Below are 22,909 nucleotides of genomic sequence, written 5' to 3' on the forward strand. Positions count from 1 at the left end.
TGAGCAAGTAGTGTTGGGTTATTTACCTTTGGGATTAGTACCAACACTGTATCATTAATCATTGTCGGGCTCTCTTCACCTCTTACAATTCGGAGAACTATACTGGTCACTTCATCTCCACATACGTCCCAATGACGTTGGTAAAAGTGAGCCGGAAAACCGTCAGGCCCCGGTGCCTTAGTAGGGAACATCTGAAAAAGAGCAGTTTTAACATCCTCTTTTGTGTAAGGGGCACACAAAATGGCATTCATCTCGTCTGTCACTTTTCTGGACACCTGATCTAAGACTGCTTGCATATTTTGCACCCCCTCGGACTGATATAACGCCTGGTAAAAACCACTCGCTAAGGCTTTCAGCTCTCCCGGGTCTGTTATTTCCACACCAAGAGAGTTCTGTAATGCTTTTATCATGTTCTTCTTCCTACGGAGTCTGGCTCGCAGGTGAAAGAACTTGGTGTTTTTATCTCCAGCAGACAGCCACTCCACTCTTGCTCTTTGACGCCACATAATCTCCTCCCGGTGATACATATCTATCAACCGTTCGTTAATCTTTAGCTCTGCATGAGAAGGGCCAGTCCGCAAGGGATCACTCTTTAGTTCCTCAAGCATTTGTTTTAACTTCTTAATCTCTTTTCTGACGTTCCCAAAGGTATCTCTGCTCCACCGACCCAAGTCCTTTGCGAGACCTGATAGCTTGTCTCGCAGCTCATGCACCGTTGTGCAAGGAGGGCTAGCGCCCCATTCCATTGATAACATGTCCTGAAAACTGTCATGTGTCTCCCACATCGTTTCGTACCTAAACGTCTTCGGAGCCTGAGCCGTAGGTCCAACATCCCTCTCTAGCAAGATTGGCTCGTGATCAGAAGTGACCCCTGACAAGTGTTTGACGGAGGCGAGCGGGAATCTTGCCAACCATGCTGCATTCGCCAGAGCTCTATCTAGCCTGCATCTGGTATGTGTACCTCCAGTTACCTTCTTCTCAAATGTCCAAAAATTCCCTTTGTATCCCAAGTCTATCAACATGCAGACATCTATGGTATCCCGAAAGGCTTGAATCTGAGCATTACTACGTTTCCCAACTCCGTGATGCTCATCCGGACGCAAAACTTCATTAAAATCACCTAAGCATAACCAAGGGAGAGCACTCAAAGTACTGATATTTTTCAGTGTTGTCCACGTCTGGTGTCTCAAGTGTGTCTGTGCCTCCCCATAAACGCATGTCATCTGCCACTTCTCTGTGTCATGTTCTTCAATAGAAACATCAAGATGATAAACAGAGTAACCAAGAATTTCAACTTTAATTGAATTGTTCCAAAACAGACCTATGCCACCACTCCTTCCTTGACTACTAACAGCATAAGCATTATCAAAACCAAGCGTGCCTGCTAAAGCTTCTACCCTTGTACTTTCTAGCTGAGTTTCGAGAATACACAAAAGGGTAGGGGCAAGTTTCCTCGCGAAATCACGAAGCTCCCGAACTGTCGCAGCTTTACCCACACCACGACAGTTCCAACAGAAAATATTCATTGGGCCCGGCGGCGCCCCTCGAAGGAGCCCGCCAAAGATGATATGACATTGCCAAGGCCGACCCTTTTATCCATGTCATCCTCCCCTTCTTCAGTGTTCACCCTAGCTCTTTTATGTTCTTGAGTGCTACTTGGGCTAGAAGGAACTGGTTGAGTTGGGGGCAGCGCCAACAAAGCCCCTTGATCGTCAGCATATACATCATGAATGATAGCTTGTTTTATGGGCTGCACAACTTCGGTCGCCCTCTTTCTATTGGCATCCGCCTCGGCCATATCGGCATCTGCTACATAGCCCACATCATCCCTGTCCTGATCAAACCGAGAACTTGAGGCACGACCAGCTCGGCCTCCCCGTCGGCCTCCCCTGCGTCCTCGGCCCCCTCCCGGGCCCTGTCCAGCTCGCATAGCCCACGTTGCCTTCAGATCTTCAAAGATCAACGCTGATGGGGGATGTATACCGGTCACATGTTCCTTGTACAGATGGCCCAACATGCCACACACAACACACCAATCAGGTAGTTTCTCGTATTTGATTCTGTAAATTTGGCGCTTCCCTTCCCTCATCATCGAGACTGCGTTCTTTAGTGCTTTGTTGACATTGATCCGGATTCAGACACGGTGAAAATTTCCAGCAAAATCTTGCGATTGGGGTTCAGCATACAGCACCTCGCCCACCTTTGACGCTAATGATGGCACAAGATGAGCATACAGGGGTGGAACATCATGGATTTGCATCCAAATCTCGATGGTGTCAAGCAAGACTGTTGACGGCTTAGCTAGGCCATCGTATGGCTTCAAAATCACATCATCCCCCCTGAAGTGCCAAGGCCCATCTCTGAGTAACTCTCTCCCAGTCTCCTAGGCATGAAAACTGCACCGTATACAAATTATCTTCCAGTGGTTTAAACTGAACTTCCTGGGCAAGATCCCACGCCGCACGCATGTTCTTGAAGAACCAGAATTGGCTGTAGGTTTTGGCCATGTGAACTCTTGCAAGTGCTATCCATCTTGCCGCTTCCGCTGGTGCCTCATCCTCATCGTAAACCACATCATCCAGATCTTCTTCCCGGAGCCCCAACTCCTCCATCAGTGCAGCCACATCGTCTGGCTCCATCGGACCGCCGGCGGCCGACCCCGAGGTTCCATCCGATGCCATGATCACTTGAAACCCTAACCCGATCTGAAAAGTACCGGGCCTTGCAGGAACCCTAGGCCTCCCCTCCCAAGCCTCGTCCTACGTCAGCGAGCGCCGCAGCGCCCCGATCGGAGGAAAAGGTCGAGGGTTAATGGCGGGTGGCAGGGAAGGACAGGTCTCAACGGCGGCGATCGCGATCGTCCCGAGAGGAAAGAGAAACCCTAACGAGAGGGAAGATCGGGATGGGATATTTGCTGTTTGTTAATTTGTTTCTCAACTGAATCTGCGCATGTTGTTCGTTCTCCCGAGATGGACCCGTCTCACTCCCGAACTGGGCCTTATTTGGGCCGAGGCGTCGCGTGGGCTGACTGCGGTGACGTTGAGACTCTAGCGCTTCGCCTGAGCAAGTTAGATATCCACGCCGCCAAATCAATCCCCTTGTGCCCGGCCTAAACCTCATCGGCGCCGCGCCCCAACTCCATCGCCGCCTCCGCCTCCGCCTCCACCTCCTGGACCCAGCAGCACCCACCATCGCGCGCCGTACCGGTCCTCCACCGCCACTCCCTGCCGCCTCCCCGACCTATCATTCCGGTTCTTATGACGCCTGCGCGTTACCACTGGACCGGTGTAGATGTGTTTAGAGTTTGATTGGATGAGATGTAATGGTTTCGAAGGAAGATCTGAAATGCTGTATGCTTGCCTTCTTGTACTATTTTTTTCCCTATATGTAACACATGCTACTTTACATCTTATTACAACTGATTGGTTGTTTCCCATTTTACAGCTGGATCGGATGCACCAAAGCGGATTTCTACTTTTCACCAACAGAGCTGATGCACATATTTGAAATTTCCAATTTACAGCGGCGACGGAAGATCATCCGTGGATGTACATGGGGCATCAGGGGGGAAACTCTTATAGCGCAAAATTGGTGGAAAGAACTAGTCAGTTTGTTGATCAAGCCTTGATCTCTAGGGCAGATGCTCCTGGTGCACTGTGCCCATGTGTCGTTGTTGCTCTAACACCCAGACGCAAACAAGGGTGACGACGGTCGCACACTTGTGCAAGTATGGTTTTGGACCATATTAAAAGGGTGGTTCAAAATTCTGTCAAGAAGCTTATAATTGATATGATGTATGAGGCACGTGTACAGGCTGTAATAGTACAGAGAAGTTGAAAAAGTGACAATAAGCCGATCAGATGCTTGCAGGATTTATCTCACACTGGATCATGGATCAGTACATGGAGGTAATTTTTTAACCACCCCAACGCTTTTGGTGTATCTTTATAAAAAGTACTCCCTCCGTCCGAAAAAGCTTGTCCCTCAAATGGATGTATCAAGCACCAAGTTAGTGCTAGATACATCCATTTGAGGAACAAGTCTGGGACAAGTCTTTTCGGACGGAGGGAGTATTACTCTAGTTAGTTATTCAGTCCTAATTATGGAAACAGCGGGCCCAGTTTAAAACAGTTGGAAACATGTAATGATGTATCTTCTTCTCAATAAAAAGAAACAAAATCTAAGAGTTACCTGACTACCTAAATCACATTGTCTACTGAACAAAGTAATGGAAAACTGATGCTCAGTTCTATAGTTGAATCAATTACTCCCTCCGTCCCAAAATTCTTGTCTTACATTTGTCTAGATACAGATGTACCTAATACTAAAACGTGACTTGATACATCCGTATTTGGACAAATCTAAGACAAGAATTTTGGGACGGAGGGAGTACAAGGAAAAATGACCCATTAATGTGATCGTAAATTAATAATGGTAGCCAGACCCTTTCTACAGAATTCATCCAAAAACTTCTGACTCTGGAGAGGTTAGAACATTTAAGGAGTTTGATTCTAGCAACCAGCAACTATTATCAACTCATGCAGGCAGTAGTACCCAGCAGGAAGATGCATAGAGGAAGCTTGCTGAATTGAAGTGTGTTGTAATGCTGCTTGGGAAACAAAGTTATGTCAGGGTAGGGAACACAAGGAGAGAATGCTAACACCTGCCCACCGCCATGGCAGTGCCTCAATAACCCGCTACACAAGGAGATTGGTATGTTGCTCATATTAAGTTGTTATGTAACAAGTTCTTAAAGCTATCTCATCTTTGTCAGCGAACATTTATACAGGAGGGAACAGAAGCGGCTGTTCTCTCACATTGAATCCTACACTGTACTGAAAAAGGCTTTCGCACCGCTTTATATATAAAGGAAAGAAGATTGACCAGGATGGCACTATTTTATAGCCGAAGCACAAAAACAAGCTTGTAAGTTTTATCCTCCTTATGTATACGTCTCTTGTTACAGTATTGCTATTCCTAACGAATTCTGACGGAAAATTTAACACAGGAGGCATAGAAAGAAGCCGTTGAAGCAATGCATGGTCATACATGAGCCTATAGATCCACTTGCCGTGTCCGTATACAAGGCTGGTGGTGGCAAGAAACGTGGCCGGTTCATGTTAAGTGATGGCTCAATCAACACGTAGGAAGTCCTCACTGAGGTGCGGCCATTGAGCAGCACACTATTGGATGATCTACACCAAACAAGGCAATGAAGGACTTATCCCTCAGTTGGTACGACAAGCCAGCAGCTTCGGGAGGAGATGCGCAGCAGGAACATGGGGCATTTCAACAAGAGTTGATGCACAAACGCAAGGCATTTCAACAGGAATTGCGGCACGAACGCGAGGCAAATCAGAGGGAGTGTGAGGCATTTCAAAAAGATTGAGAATACTTCATTGCTCAGCTTAAGCTTTTGATCTTCAGAATGTTAGTATTACTTCGGCATATGTATTTACATGCCTTCTTACTGTATCTCAGTTGCAGTTAATGTGCCCTCAGTTCAATGGTAGTCGCCCCTCGTGATCCAGCTGCCCCATCACCACAGCTTGTAAGTACATTTACATATGTTCTCATGTTGTTTCACGTTTTCCGCCCTCGCGATTCTACATTTTTAGTGGTAACGATTTTGGCCATGCCTTGTGTTATGTAAGCTGGATATTTAATCATATGCATACTGGATGTTTGGTTAATTATGTATACCCACCAGCTAGCTATATTATGAACAATGTGCATGTGTTTAAGAGAGCATTATCTAGGTCAGCACATATATATGTGTGTGTGATTCTACTACTTGAAGATGAATAGATGTCACACTGTTGATCATATCCCAACATCATTAACATGTCACTCTATGTATCATATCTCAACATAGTTAAATCAATCTGGAACTTGATTTTCTTGTTAAAAGAAACATAGCTGGAAGAATGGGATGTTAGCTACTCTTTTATGCTGGCGCCTGCGTTTGTTATTTCTGACTGTTTTTGCTCTTGATATAATGTAGGAAACTTCTGAGTCAGCTGCTGCTCTTAATGTCCATGGAGTGCGCAATCAGACCACTAGTGGTGAAGATCATGTCGGTGAGTCCACTCCGGTTTAACCATTAGCTCACAGTTTGATGACTAGTTATATGCTAATCTCGATCAGATGAATGCTACAAACCCAACCCCATGTGACAACAACGTGATAATGTGGCCACCTCCATGTTCGATCAAGGTGAAACAGAGGGTCCATCCATCGATCAATGAGTTTCTTAATTACGACCTCGATCTGTTCCCAAGTCTTGTCATAGCCAGCCAAGTTGATGCCACTTAACAATGTGCCAATGTCAGTATCACGTTCAGACCTATGTCAGTATCACGTTCAGACCTGCAGGCTTCCCTAATTAATTAGTAGGACCTCGGACGAGCCCCAAGTCTTCTCAAATATAGATTAGCTAGGCCTTGTTTAACAGCTAATTAATGGTCAGCCAGTTGATCGAGAGCTGGCTTAGCTAGCAACACTCAGGTATTACTATGAATTCTGAATATTGGGTCGGTAGGCAATACTAACCATGCCCGTATTGATGCATGGATTAACTAGCTGTTCTACTCGATTAAGATATCCGTGCCAATGCAGATCCGTTGACTCAACAAAGGTGAAGTAGATCTGTGGTACAAGTGTATGATCGACTAGCTGTAACTATTGGACAAAAACTTACTCTCTTGAAGCTGGCTGACAAGCCGATCCAACAATCATCCAAATATATCACGAGGCTGGATAATGAAGCGACCCAACAATCATCCAAATATATGTGTGTGTGATTGTACTACTTGAAGATGAACAAATGTCACTCTGTTGATCATATCTGAACATCATTAACTTGTCACTCTATGTATCATATCTCAACATGGTTAAATCAAGCTGGAACTTGATTTTCTTGTTAAAAGAAACATAGCTGGAAGAATGTTAGCTACTCTTTTATGCTTGCTGCCTACTTTTGTTACTTTCTGACTGTTTTTCTCTTGATAGAATGTAGGAAACTTCTGAGTCAGCTGCTGCTCTTGATGTCCATGGAGTGCACAATCAGACTAGTAGCGGTGGAGATCATGTCGGTGAGTCCACTCCGGTTTAACCATAAGTTCACAGTTTGATGATTAGTTGTATGCTAATCTCGATCATGACAACAACGTGCTAATGTGGCCGCCTCCATGTTCGATGAAGGTGAAACAGAGGGTCCATCCATCGATGAGTTTCTTAATTAGGACCTCGATCTATTGCCAAGTCTTGTCATAGCCAGCCAGGTTGATGCCACTTAACAATGTGTCAATGTCAGTATCACATTCAGACTTGCAGGCTCCCCTAATTAATTAGTAGGACCTCGTACGAGCCCCAAGTCTTCTCAAATATAGATTAGCTAGGCCTTGTTTAACAGGTAATTAATGGCCAGCCAGTTGATTGAGAGCTGGCTTAGCTAGCAACTCTCAGGTATTACTATGAATTTTGAATTGTGTGTGTGTGTGTGTGTGTGTGTCTCTGTGTGTGTGTGTGTGTGTGTGTGTAGTAGGTTAAGCCAGCCGGTCGGTAGGCAATACTAACCATGCCATGATAAGGGCTACTTTGATATATGCCACTGCAACTTTGGCGATTCAGAAAAATGCCACTACAATTTCACACTTTGGAAAAATGCCACTGCAAATCTACAAACCTTCTCTAGATGCCATTATGCAAATTTTTGGACAAAAATGCCCACGTCTTCTTCCTTGCTCTTCTCCTTTCACCGACCTCCTTTTCCTCAATCATGGCGGGCTGCATCTCAAAAAGAATTGGCCTCGCAATCCCTACCCTCCCCATTCACCTCTCTTTGTGACCATCTCAATGAGGTCCCCATTGACCCGATCTCCATACCGCAGCCCAAGCATGGGATCCCAATCATGGTGCCTCCCCCCTAAGATCCAAATCTCCTTCTTAGACCACGCGAACTCATTCTGAGAACCCATATCCTCCATATTCGATGGTTCTATGTCAAGCATGCCATCTAAAACCGTAGATTGAACAAAAGCTATGGCTCCCCATCTCCTCTAGATCCAATAGCGGGAGCTAGATCTGAGTGGATTTCGAAATGGCGCTTGATTTCATGGCAACCATTGGATTTCATGGCAATCATGGCGGGCTGCGGCTCAAAAAGAATTGGCCTCGCAATCCCTCCCCTCCCCATTTCACCTCTCTTCCTTACCTCTCTTTGTGACCATCTCGACGAGGTCCCCATTGACCCGATCTCCATACCGCAGCCCAAGCATGGGATCCCAATCATGGTGCCTCCCCCCTAAGATCCAAATCTCCTTCTTAGACCAGGCGAACTCATTCTGAGAACCCATCTCCTCCATATTCGACGGTTCTATGTCAAGCATGCCATCAAAAACCGGAGATTGAACAGAGGCTATGGCTCCATCTCCTCTAGATCCAACAGCGGGAGCTATATCCGAGTGGATTTCGAAATGGCGCTGGATTTCATGGCAACCATTGGATTTCATGGCAATCATGGTGGGCTGCAGCTCAAAAATAATTGGCCTCGCAATCCCTACCCTCCCCATTTCACCTCTCTTCCTTACCTCTCTTTGTGACCATCTCGACGAGGTCCCCATTGACCCGATCTCCATACCACAGTCCAAGCATGGGATCCCAATCATGGTGCCCCCCCCTAAGATCCAAATCTCCTTCTTAGACCACGCAAACTCATTCTGAGAACCCATCTCCTCCATATTCGATGGTTCTATGTCAAGCATGCCATCTAAAACCGAAGATTGAACAGAAGCTATGGCTCCCCATCTCCTCTAGATCCAACAGCGAGAGCTAGATCTGAGTGGATTTTGAAATGGTGCTGGGTTTCATGGCAACCATTGGGAGAGAGAGAGGGAGGAAGGGAGGGGTATTTTGGTCTAGGATTTTGCATAATGGCATCTAGAGAAACTCTACAAAGTTGCAGTGTCATTTTTTTAAAGAGTGAAATTGTAGTGGCATTTTTATGAATCCCCAAAGTTTTTGTGGCATATATCAAATTAACACTATTGATAACTAGTTGTTCTGTGATGATGATTGCTCTGGAGAAACTGAATTAGCCACATTGACTCTACTGTGCAGCCCCCTCCTTCCCTCCTAGCGCCACCCTCCCCTCGCCGCCACCCCCGGCGTGCTGGCGGGCAAAGCCCGGCCTATTTTGGGTGGCGGCGGGCCTCCTCCTTCCCCCGCCCGGCGTTGGATGGTGCGGTCCGTCTGGGTCGGGCGGCGGGGGTGCGGGTTGTAGGCAGCGGCGTGAAGTGGCTGGTGCGGGTGGGGGCGCGCTCTGTTCCTGGCGGCGGTGGCCCTGGGTGCGGCCCAGATTTGGCGTGGCGGGGTTCGGGTGGCCTAGGCCTTTGTGGTGTTGGGGCTCTGGCTCGCCGCAGTGGCTAGCTGACTCCGGTGGCCACCCCTTGTTGCGGCGCTCCCTGGTGGTGGTGCGTCTGTCGGCCACTGACCTTGGTTTGTGTCTAGCGATGCAGGAGTCACGGGCTGAGCTTGGCATGGGCTGTTGACCACAATTGTGCCTTTTGGTGGTGGTTGACGGGGTGGTCGGTGTGGCTCTGGTTTGTGGTGGTGGACGGCGATTGGCTACTCTCTCGTTGACATGGCCGCCTCGGTTGTCCGATAGGAGTCCTCCATGCATCCTCGACAGATAACCTGCCTACCGCCGTTGGGTCATACCTGCTTGACTCGGGCACAGCGCTCTAGCATCATGAACTTGGAAGCCTCCCTGGACATGAGGTGCCTGCACATGAGGTGTTTGATTAAAAGCCAAGGAGGGAGAGAACGAGGAGGAAGAAGACATGACAGTTTTTTTGCATACGTGATACTTTTTTCTTGTATTTTGAGTCATAGGATCTCCGTACTATTAAGAGGGGTATAGGTTCTCGAAGCTTAAACTCCATTGTGATGCTTAGCCAAAACCCGTGAAAGACTAAGAGAAATCTCTTTGTGTTCTGAATGATTACCTATCAGCAGAAGATGTTGTTCTTTGGTGCTGCAGGAGATATTCGTCGGATCGAGGAGTTAGCATATCTTGATCCGCAAGGAATTTTACCATTGTGCTCAAAATTCGACAGCTGGAAATGTGTCGTTCGACCATTGGCTTACTCACATGTCCAATTTGATCATTTCCCATTAGGGAAGGCTGCAGCTATAAATATAGCCACCCCGCACCAACATTGCCCATTGGATACCCCACTTAAGATTTCTGAGAAGATTGATTGAGCATCCCCTCTCGAGAGATTTGAGTTTAAAATCAACCGAGAGAAAACTAAGAGCCAAAACATAGACATTGGTTGAGCATCACAGTAGATCTAGGTTAGAGTTCTTGTACCTATTAATCTTGAGAGTTGTGCACTCTATAAATGGATATGTGTCGGCTTGAGTGACAAAGAGTAATGTTCTTCACCAAGCAAAGTCTTCAGCAACTAAGAGTAATTTTGGTTCGTGAAGAAGTCCGTCGAAGGTTTGAAGATCACCGACAAGTATCTACCACGAGTGAAATCAACCGAAGTCTGATCAGCTTTGAGTTGAACAGAGAATAGGACGGAGAGAGGTTTGCTAATGTGTTCAATCACATGTCTCTTGGCACAAGGGTGAATTCGTCTACCAAATTCAACTATCACCATTGAGCACCACTGGTTCCTCCTCTACTGCATTTCTTTCAGCAATTCATATTGTGTATTGTGTGTTTTGATAGTTATCCTGGTCAATTCTATGTGTCGCAGTAACCTATTTACTTCATATAATATATCATGCTCTGAATATCATTCTTGTTATCACTCTCATTCATACCTCCAAAATCACTCGGTTCATCTTCCATATTTGTTTCACAGTTTTGCATGCAAACACTCATCGCATTCAGTATATCATGTCGCTTTATCTGGTTGTGTATAGTGTTGCCATCGTGATAGCTAAGATAGTGAGCTATTACACTCGAACAATCATAAGGTCTTTCTTCGGAAGATTTGCTTAGCTCTCTGCTTTACTTTCGTTCAGTGCAGGTTCTCCAAATTTATCTTTAGTCCTTGATCTACTTAGTTCTTTCCGCTGCTGTAATTGGTTTCAGTTCAAAGTTTTGGAAAGAAATTTTAAATTTTCCACACACCCCTCTGGTCGGTATACTCTCGGTCCTAACACTCTCTTCCATAGCTTCATTGTATGGCTCATCAGCTTAATTCCATGGTAGCTATTACAACTTTGAACACCCCCCCTTGTTCTTGAAGATTGGTACTAGTATACTCCTCCTCTATTTCTCGGGCATCTTGTTTGACCAAAAAATGAGCTTAAAAATCTTAGTTAGCCATACTATCACTATGTCTCTAAGTCCTCTCCACACATCAATGGGGATAAACCCATCGGCTTGCCTCGTTTCATCATTTTGAAAGCCTCCCTGAACTCAGGCTCCTAGATTCGCCGCACAAAACATTCGTTAAGATCATCAAAGGAGTCTTCCGGCTAAATGGTAGAGTTCTCGTTCTCTCCATTGAACAGTTTGTCAAAGCACTCTCGTCATCTATGCTTGATCTCCTCTCCTTCACCAAAAGTTGACCTATTGCATCCTTGATTTATTTGACTTGGTTGACATCCCTCATTTTCCTATCCTGTATCTTGGCCATCTCATAGATGTCTCTTTCGCCTTCCTTTGTGTTTAAAAGCCGATGGAGATCCTCATACGCCCGGCCCCTTGCTTCATTCACAACTTGTTTTGCATTCTTCTTTGCCACCTTGTACTTCTCTATATTGTCCGCACTCCTATCCATGTGTAAGCGTCTAAAATAGTCTCATCTCCTTAATAGCCTTCTGGACGTCATTAGTCCACCACCATGTATCTTTAGCTTTGCTTCGCCTTCCCTTGGTCACCCCAAACCCCTCTAAAGCCACGTATCGGACGCAAGTCAGCATCTTCATCCACATATTGTTTACATCACCTCCTTCCTCCCAATGGCCTTCCTTAATAACCCTCTCCTTGAAAGCCTGAGTTTTACCCCCCTTGAGCTTTCACCATTTTGTTCTAGATATTTTGGCGCGCTTATCCCGCTGGATACGATTCCGAAAGTAAACCACCATAGGCTTATGTTGAGGGACAATACTCTCTCCTGGTGTCACCTTACAATCTAGGCAAGCATGTATATCTTCTCCTCTCTAGAGGACGAAATCAAACTGGCTAGTGTGTTACCACTACTAAAAGTCACTAGATTGGATTTTCTCTTTCTAAAGAGGGTGTTAGCTATGATCATGTCGTAGGCTAGAGTGAAGCTTAGGGCATCCTCTCCTTGATTTGGGATGCCATAACCAAAGCCTCGATGCACTCCTTCAAAACATGTGTTAGGTGTACCTACATGATCATTAAGGTCTTCCCCTAGGAAGAACTTCTCACCAAAATGTACACTCCTAACCATGTCCTTGAGGCCTTCCCAAAACTTCCTCTTGGTGATCTCGTTGTGGCCTACTTGCAGGGCATACGCGTTGACAACATTGGGAACAAAGTCACCAACAACTAGTTTGACCAGGATAATCTGGTCCCCTTGCCTCTTGACATCTACCACTCAACACCTAAGGCTCTTGGTTATCAAGATGCCTACTCCATTTCTGTTGGTAGTTGTCCCTTGTGTACCACAACTTAAAGCTGATATCCTCCACCTCCTTTGCTTTGTCCCTTCCATTTGGTTTCTTGGACGCGCAAAATATCGGCACCTCTCCTCACCGCTGCATCAACTAACTCTCGTAACTTCTTGTCAGGGATCCTACTTTCCAGCTACCTATGTCGATCCTCCTAGGATTGGATAGCTTCCTTGTCCTTCGCACTCGTTGACTCAAATGCAAAGGCCCTTCCTTATTTTTCACTACACCCGGGCGTCGATGTAGTGCTCCACTAAGGATGTAACGACCTGATCCTTGCTCACTTATCACCATATCTAGATCAAGATATGGCGCGCCACCAAGGGGGTGACGACATGACCCTTGCCTATTTGAAACCACACCCATGTTCCGGTATGGCACGTTGCTAAGAGGGTTATGCCCCAACGATATTCTTTCAGGTTTCATCTCCATAAGAGTGGCTGAGTTTCGACGTTGGCTCACCAAGTCAATCACAACTCTCCTCCTCTACCCAGGCTTGGGACCGGCTATGTTGTGACTACATAGGCAGAGTTGGTCTTTTTAAGGAGTGACAAAAGAAATGGGTTTAGGGAAACTGTCGGAGCAGGTTTGTTTGATTCAACTTCTCCTGTAAGCCAATTTGGGGGTGATGGGATAAGAGAATTGTTGGAGATGCTCTAAGAAACGCATAGATACGGCAACCACCGGATGCACCACCACTGTTGAGGTGTATCTGTTGCTACTCTTCCTTTTTTTGCGAAAATATGCATATATTATAAAAATTCTCTGCAAGTATGAAACCACCCCAAACATAATAAAAATAACATCAAGGTCCCTAGAACACACCGAACGATCACTAGCCCCACCAATGCGCCGCTCACATAGCAGAGCTGGCCTGACCTTGTCGATGACAATCAGGAAGTCTTTGTACACGTGCCCCTAAGAACTAGCGTAATGGACCTGTAGTCGTCTTTGTTCAACCCTTAAGTCGATCTGAAAAGTTTGGCACCAGATCTCGCCATTGTGCACGTACGGGGAGAAACCCTAACCTCACCATCCCAAGAAGATTTGTAGGAATCTAAGCCGAAGGTGACAAACAAATTCAAGGAGGATCAAATCCTGAAAGACCATCTCAAAGATGAAGCGTCGCCATCCATTCAAGCGTCACCCTGTGAGGACTTAAAACCCCTAACCTAAGTCAGAGTGGTAGGCGGAGGGGAGACAAATCCACGGGCTGGCCTGTGAAGGTTCGAGTGCAGGAAAACTTTGGCGTAGTCGCTTACACGTGAGGGCAAGGAAAAGATGTAGTCGTGTGTGCTTGTTGCTATTCGATAATTTTCTTCTACGACCGCGTGAGAAGAAATATCGACACCCTCAACCTTAGCCGCTTCTTGGGGCTAGACCATTTTGGGTGATTCCACTCGTGATATTGTGATGGCAGGTCACTCGCGAGAGGGATGAAAAGACATCACCGGAAACGACATTGTCATCAAGGATCGTGTTGTATTTGTTGGTGTACGGGTCTTCCTTGAACGACAGCGGCTGAATCTGGCCCCCGGCAGCATCCTACTGGTGGCCTCTGATGACTCTTCTCCCGTATCGGGATTGCGTTTTGCATGTTTGGCGGAGGAGTTTGAGTGGTCCGTAAACTTTTCTAGGGGGTTGGACCGAAGCAAAGTTCTTTAAAAGATGAAGTACAAGTACACAAAACAGGTTAGGTGTTGCCCCCAAAAAACCGAAAAAACTATAACAGGTTAGATGCTATAACCGGTTTTGGAGGTCGTTGTAATTCTTTCTCTTGGCGTAAAGCACAAGAGTTGCCGTCTCAGCTTTGAATTTTGCTCAGTATCTGTGAAGGTTAAACTGTATGTTTTTGAAGATGAAATCATTCCTGTTGTCCAGAGAGCCCAGGCAACTAGGATGAGATAATGTCAATGACAAAAGGGAGATGCAGACAACCTTTCGGGCTACTGACTACTGTGGGCAAATATATTGCCAACATGCCACAGCAAATGGGCAGTGAATAAATAGATGCGTTCGGATTTCAAAAGCTGATACATATTACATGACACAGGAATAGTCTTGCAGGAAAAAGTTTTTACGGTCAAGTATAGCCCGCGTGTTCAGCCAGTCTTGCAATTTGCAAAAGAAGCAATGCAAACACTTCATGTTTGTAGAGATATCAAATGCTACTAGAAACTTTTGAAATATACCTATCTCGACCAACTACAATCCCATGTGAAAGCACATGCTAGCTCGTGGCAGCTCAATATATATTTGCTTAACGTGAAGCCTCCACCGATCAAAGAGTTTCTTCATTATGACCTCATCAATCGGTCCCCAGGTCTACTCATTTAACGATGTCAGTCTGTCGTGGATGCGCCACTCTTCTCCATATATGCGAGTAGATCGAGACTGGATGGAGGATACACGCAAAACAAAGTCTGCTTTGATGTAGCCCGGTGACTAATCACGCGTCCACATCTGGCCAATCACATGCATGTACCAGTTAATGGGTGCATGATGTTCCCTGCATAAAGAAAATGTTAAGTGAGATTTAGAGAGAATCAAGAGAAATGATAAATGTAAAAAGTTCTTTATTGATCGAAGATTTGGGGGTATTTACACCCCATGTACAAGGCGGTAATTACATATGCGGTAATTGGTGGTTGCTAACTACCCAACTGACCTAAGCATGGATTATTAGGAGTTAATTATTCCTTACGAAAAAAGGTGTATGTGATGTGATGTCTAGCTAGCTACTGGAAAAACCTATCAGTTAATGAACTGGCACCTGTTACGTTTCTAGCAAAAATGACTTAACTCGTCTGGCTTGAAAGTCTTGTTTGCTTTAGTTGGTTGATTCGAGACACTTAGATCTATGGACTAAGTAACCAATCCTACAGCTCGTTGAGGTAATATATCTAGACACCAGCAGCTGGCCGGTGCCCTAACGTGAAGGCTGTATCGATCAGCTAAATCAATCAGTTTCTTAATCAGGACCTAGAGCCAAATCTCGAATTCTGATCCAATCTGGCTGTCTCGTATTAATCTGGCTGACAGCTAATTAATGTGTATGTTAAAATATCCAAACACCATGGGCCCCCCATGTGCCTTTCTTCGCTTGATAACTTTGTAATCCCATGTCCCCAGCTGAGCTCCTGCACAAATCACTTGCTAGCTTCAATTAAGGAGCTAGGCAAGAACCACACAAGCTAGCGAGGCTGGGAGATCGAGCAATTAGCAATGGCGGAGTTCGCGCTTGGGTTGACCAAGTCGGCGGTGGAGGGGACGCTAAGCAGGGTGAAGTCGGCGATTGAGGAGGAGGATAAGCAGAGGGTCCGTGTTCAGGACGACCTGGTGTTCATCACCGGGGAATTTCAAATGATGCAGTCATTTCTTGGCGTCGCCAATGCTGAGCGCGCCAACAACCCAGTGGTGCGGACATGGGTGAAGCAGCTCCGTGACCTGGCCTTCGATGTCGAGGACTGCGTTGAGTTCGTCATCCACCTCGACAAACCGTCGCGCTTGGACTGGGTGCGGCGCTTCACCTCGTCCGTCATCTGCATCGCAAGGCCGCCACTGCCCCTGGATGTGGCGGTTGCAGACATCAAGCGGCTCAAGGCCAGGGTGGAGGATGTAAGCCAGAGGAACACACGCTACAACCTCATCAGTGACTCCGGCTCCAGCTCCAACTCTGCAGTTACTAGTGTCTCTACTCCGGCAGTAGAGCTTAAGCCGGTCAGCACATCATCACTATTCCACACCCTATGCCGGATGTGGGAGGAAGCCGGGAGGAAGCGACGCGGCACAGATGATCTCAAGAAGTTGATCATGAGAGAAGGGAGTGACCTTGAAGTCATCTCTCTATGGGGAAGTCAAGAAGCTGCAGATCTTGGGACAACACATGTTATTAGGGAGGCGTACAATGATCCACAGATCCGCCAAGAATTTAGAATCCGTGCACGGGTAAAGCTGCTACATCCATTTAACCTTGACGAGTTCCGCAAGAATTTGCTCACTCAGTTCAACTTGGCGGCCTCTTCTCACCGACAAAGGAGCTCTGGGCGTTCTCACAACCAGATCCAGGCAATGGATGGCGTATGTGAGACTGACCAGCTCATGCAACATCTGAAGGAGCATAGGTATCTCGTCATCTTGGAAGATGTATGCACTGCGGTAGAGTGGGATGACATCAGAGAGTATCTGCCGGACACTAAGAACGGCAGTCGGATAGTCGTGTCAGCGCAGCAATTGGGGCTTGCGGTTTCCTGCTTGCGGAAGTCATGCCAAGTAGCGGAGCTCAGAAGGTTCTCTCATGGTCAATCTCTTTGTGCATTCATCAAGGTATGCAGTTTTTTTCTTTTGGAAAAACTTCTGATCTACAAACATCATGGCAGTACAAACATCAAAAGTAACAGAATTTACATCCATATTCATAGACCATCTAGCAACAACTATAAGCACTAATTAACTGTAATAGTATACTTGCATAGAAATACATATATAGCATTTGGTTAAACTAATTGTTAATATTAATAAAAGAACAGCATATGTATAGTGTAATCAGAATGCCAATTTTCATATACCCGGTGAAATCCATGTGGCTCTAATAATTTTTTACCTTGGTCTCCTGAGCTTGTGCGAGACTTGGCCTCGTGATTTGGCTTGGTGTAGTTGAATACTCTCTCCGGATCACTATGTGTATATTTATCTCAAATACTTTCATAATATAATATTTATTTGGTTTTTATAATATTGTAGTTTGAAACGAATTGCCAATGGAATCTTATTATATGGTTTGGAACATATTCTTTGCGATGAGTACAAGAAATTTGGGTGTTCAAAAATAAATATAAAGAGTGTTTATCTCAAGGTGCCTTTTAAATATTCTCTTGCATTCTCAAAATACCTCATGAGGTTTTTGAGAAGTTATTAGATTCTTTTAAATACATTTATACCACTTTAAATATAAGCTACGAAGAACTTATGAGATGTTTTAGATCAAAGTTTTCCTACTGCTATATGAAATTACGCTCCTAAAGATTACCCATAGTACTACTATAATGTGAAAGACATTACACATATTTTAGTTATTCTCACCATCTTTGTAGATGCTTTCATTAATTAAAATAAAACACCCACTTCTCCTTTCCAAACTGATGTATCTTTATCAAATTTTAACCTCCTGGCTGGTTTATAGAAAAAAAAATTGTGCCTACAATTTTTTAGAAAAAAAAAAACTGGTAACAGCCGTACATGTATGTTGTGGTATTGAGTATATACATATATAATTTGGGTTTAGAAGTATGACAACTTGCCACATGTTTTAAAATATAAGTTAATTTTTAAACCAATGATTAAAAAAAATATGTACTTAGACTCACAGCTACATGTGCATGAATATTCTCAGATTTTTTTGGACTTTGTAAGCATGATTTTTTATTTTAAAAATCAGGCAGAGGTAAAAATCCATGTAGTAATAATTTTCTCTTAGTTGGAAAAAAATTTAGCCAACCTTTCAAAATGTTTACTTTTTTGTTGGAAAAAACTTTATGATTGTCTTGTGATTTAAAAATTCCATATCTTGGTTGCATGCAGGTTCCTGATTGTCGCAGTGATATGGGTGAATTTTGTTGGCTATTAAGATGCGGTGGTGTGATCTCTGTTTGGGGCGATAGCGAATCAACTACTATCCTTGATGGCGTGTATACCAGCATAACACATAAGTCGAATGCATTTAAGGACGATGGAGTAGAATTTGAAAAACACAGCTGGGTTGATGTACCCAGTCCATTTAAAGTTGATGTGTTTTCCCGGCGTCTTCTTCTGAGTTTCCATGGTGATGATTTTGTTGCCCAGGAAGTTGCAGCAGTGGGTAGGATGGGTCACCAAGGTGTAGTTCAACGGTGTCAGAGATTTCTACGTGAACACAAGTGCCTCCTAGTTATTAATGGTCTGGAAAACAAAGATGATTGGGAATCGATAAAATCTACCTTATCTGTGCCTGTTAATGGGTGTATTCTTGTCATTACACATCCCAGTGTCAGAGAAGCAGGTGTACTGGCTAGATATTGTGTAGATGAGGATGATCGAGCAATCAACATTCATTATGTGGAATCCAACTCCATGCTCCGTCACTTGATAAAGGTACTAAACCCCTTCCGGTTTAAAAGGACATATCAGATTTTTCTTTCCAGTTTGTTATTCCCAATTTTATTTCTCTCCACCACATGTTTAGTTTTTTAGGCGCATTAAATCTCTGTATTACGGAATTAAAAAGGAAACCACCAATTCATGTAACCATTACACATGCATAATTTGTAGTTAATGTGGATTAAATGGGTAGTATTTGAGGGAAATGAGTTCATTAATTGTATAATTTTACATAGAGGTAATATTACCGGGAGTCATAAAACTTGCTATGGATGTTCAGTTTAGTGCCAAAACTTTAAAAATACGGATTTATGGTCACTCAACTTACATTATCGTACAAATACGGTCACAAAGTGCATATGCCGGTGTATCCGCCACTTGTGTGGCATGCCAGGCGTGCATGGCCCCACTTGCAGTGACTTTTGGTGCTGGAGACACTAGGTGTGACGTTATTCTTGGAGAAAAGAGGTGGTACATGTGACGTTATTTTTGCAAGAATGAGTCAAAAATAATCGTGATGTGAGCTATCGAACCAGCAACCAAATTCAGTCTTGTCACGGGTGCTTTTTTCACGGGTGCTAACCACCCACACAAGGCGTCCCTGCCTTTCTAGTAATGACATGAACTGTATTATATTGGTCAACCCAATAAATAATATATTTTTTTGTTCAAATTCAAACAAAAAAATTGCTGATATGTCTTTGAGGGTGAGCAAATTTTGTTGCCATTTTGAAATCCATACTTGCTCATGTGTATAAGGAGAAACACATAATTTTGTATGTTGGCAACGACAATTACTCGTATCCAACATTTCTTTTTCTCAATGCGATTTTTTTTCTCGGTACGGTCCAGAAAAACTGGTTTCTGGATAATCTCGGAAATTTCAAAAAAGCTGGCCGAATTTATTCATTCAAATTTTGAATTCAATTTTTTGGCCTTAAAATATATACAACTGAACCTAGAAAAGAACAAATCTTATGCACGATTTCACCGGTTAGTAATCCGCATCTACTGGGTGACCCCGGCTTGGGAGTTCAAGTAAATATCAGCTAAAATTAATGATGGCGACCATTGGAATCAATCAAGTGACCATGGGTAATACATCAAAAGCTGTGGCACCGAACTATGCACTGTGTTGTATGATTATGTGCATACAAATCTTATTTGATATAGTTTTGGGCGTTTAAATTCAAAAAATAGATTTGAAATATTGGCACGAGCTTCAGTGACCACAGGGATTTCTCGGAACAGAATAAAAAAATATTCTCATATCTTGGACCGGTTTTTTAATTCCAATTTGATTTAGAACTTTATGGTTTCAAAATCCGAGATTTTCTGAAAACTGGTTTTTTCGGTCGTACCTGGCAAAAACCATAATTGAGAAAAAAGCCTGACTTTACTATAAATTAATGTGTGTCTCTTATTTAACGTGAGAATCTGCTTAGCGAGAATCTGCTTAGCGTACTGGTTGGCAGAGGGTATGCCGGTACATGAGCTCGTGAGTTCCATTCCTCTCATACCTCTCATACCACGTGGTGACAAGTGGACCCCATGTCAAGGAGAGATTTATATATACCGGCAAAAAAGGAGAGATTTATTCCTGACAAGCAGGCCAGACTGATGAGGAGCTTCTAAAATTAAATACAGAGCGGGATGTATGTGTAAAAAGAACATGCACACAACACACGTAGCACTGTGCTGTTTGAGTCACTAATAGTGGGCCATAGCAGCGTTGGCATGCCATGTAAGCACAATATGCGTCTAGATATGAATGAAGTGACCGTATTTGCACGCGGGGACAAGTTGAATGACCACAATTCCGTATTTTTAAAGTTTTAGCACCAAACTGAACGTCGAGCGCAAGTTCTCTGACTTCCGGTGATATTAGCTCTTTTACATACTACGAAATTCATTTCATCAATTATCATCTACCTTGGTTGGGGAGTTTTTTTATGTTGAACCCTTTAAAGCGAAGAGAGGGACTATGCCGTTAGGGCATGTCCAATAGCTGTACTCCATCCAGATACATACGATGCATCAAATCAGACACGCAAAACGTCCGCGGACACGTCCTAACGTGTCTGCTGACAGCTTCAGGAGAGTTGGTCTTCCAATGGTATGCATCAAATTTCTGTTGTTAGCGTAGGTCCTGACCTGGACGACAACATAGTCGAGTGCTTTCCGGCGATGTACGCGTACGAGACCAGCTCGAGTACTTTTCGAACTAATCGGTTCTGTCAGGAGTCGTAGACGACAAGGTGCACCTACACAGCTAGCTGCAATCAATCTCGACGAGACGGCCGTGTACTATCTCACGTGAATACGCACGCAGACAACACAACACGGAGACGCCGAGTTTGAATACTACCTAACCAGGCCAATAGAGGCTGGCTTCCCTTTCTTGCTACCCTCATTTCGCTCCTGCGAGTGACCAAGGGGGAAAACCCTAGCTGCCGGAGCAGCGTCCCCCGCCTCCATCCCCTCCCCTCGCCGTTGTCGGTCTGTGCCGCTGGGCAAAGTGTGGTAGGTGCTGGTGGCGGTGGAGCCCTCTCTCCTCTCCGCACATGGGGGCTCGGCGCAAGGGCGATCCCAGGCGGTGGTGCGGCGCTGGACTAGGGCGCGGCCGAGCTCGGAGGTGGCGGGTCTTCGGTGATTCATCCCGGGCGTGGGGACTGGTCACAGCGGTGGCTCTCGCCTGGGGTGGCGGCGGCCGGCGGGGCGCTTCCCAGATCCAGCCCGTCGGGATCCAAGGGAGCCTCGCGGTGGTGGCGGGGGTTGGCGTTCGGTGGTGCGGCTGCGGGGGTTGCGGGCTGGTAGTTCACACGGTGTTGTTGTGGTGGTTGTCGGGTCTCTGCTAGTGGTGCACGGGTGTGGAGGTGGTTCCCCTTCTCCCGGTGAAGAGCTGACATCGCGTAGGGTGGGCCTGGTGCCGGACGCAGCATCGTTTGCTCGCGTGGTGATGGTGGATTCAGATCTAGGCTCGCGCTCAGGTGGACCGCTTTGGACCCGGGGCGGGTCAGAGCTTTCGCTCTGCGTAGGTGATATTAGGCGTGGTCCGGGTGGTGCTTGCGAGATGAGATCCTCTCACGGGTGCAGTAGGCATCAGCGGTCGTCGAGACACCGTTTCACGATCGACCAGCTCGGCGTCTGCAGCCACAAGAATGACATGTGTGAGATTTCTCGACGACGGTCGTCGGTGGTCACAGGACCGTGTCCCCCCCCCCCTACACCCCTGTCCACAGGGACCGGCTGGGTATGCAGGCGTGCAATCCTAGTCTGGTACGGGCTCAAAGACAATCGCCGAGTAGGATATCTATTGGCTAGGTTCTCGAAATAGGCTTTCACCCCGCTTTATATAAAAAGTAACACTTGAACAAAGTACACGGCCTAACGATATATACATGATGGAGATGCAGCTCCCAAATAGCACCGATTCTAGGATACCCGATCACGCACTACGCAACCGGAAAAGAACATTGGAAGAACCGAGTACAATGCCACACCATGCCCTAACACATATAAGCTCCACGACAAGGCCCTCGGGAGGGAGAACTACGCAAAGCATTGCCGCTGCCGAGTCCTGGTGGACAAGGGTTTTCATCCGGAACCCTGGCACAGATCGAAACACCTCGATGATGTCTTAAAGAATATAGCGGCACCGTCGTTGGCGCCAAGGCGCGGAGCTTTCACTCGGTAGAACCCCCGTGCCACTACGAGGTCTTCAAAACAAGTGTGATGAGCCTAGCACCGAAGTCCGGATCAGGGCGCCACCACTGCCAATGATAGAGCAAACGCCCGAGCCACCTGCTAATACACCTTTCGCCGCCCACACGACCAAGATGGTAGCTACCACCACCACTATGGATCCCGTAGGAGAGCCACCCATGTGGACCGCCATCTAGAGCTCCGCCCTAGCATCCATGTCCGAGGTACCGCAACGATCCCCAACACAATGTCCCAACCACGGTAGGAAGAGTGAAAGGCACCTCCTTTCACTCCTACCCCAGCATAAGTCCCGAAGCCTGGGTCGACACCTCCATCGTCGTCATGCCCTTGTCCAATAACAAGAGGAGAGAAGGGAGGAAGAGAATAAGTGGGCTGGTGGGACTTG

At 45.7% G+C, this 22,909-nt stretch overlaps 1 protein-coding gene across 1 annotated transcript in view; it reads left to right on the plus strand.

The window, feature by feature from the left end:
* Window positions 1-7,010: 7,010 nt before the first annotated feature.
* Window positions 7,011-22,909, plus strand: part of LOC119310753 (disease resistance protein Pik-2-like) — a 26,375-nt gene continuing 10,476 nt past the window's right edge. The window contains exons 1-2 of the mRNA XM_037586388.1: window positions 7,011-7,094; window positions 15,796-16,989. Coding sequence (XP_037442285.1) covers window positions 15,889-16,989 — 1,101 coding nt within the window. The 5' untranslated portion in view covers window positions 7,011-7,094; window positions 15,796-15,888. The remainder of the gene's footprint in view (window positions 7,095-15,795; window positions 16,990-22,909) is intronic.

This window comes from Triticum dicoccoides, chromosome 5B (assembly GCF_002162155.2).
Source record: "Triticum dicoccoides isolate Atlit2015 ecotype Zavitan chromosome 5B, WEW_v2.0, whole genome shotgun sequence".
Lineage (NCBI taxonomy): Eukaryota > Viridiplantae > Streptophyta > Magnoliopsida > Poales > Poaceae > Triticum > Triticum dicoccoides.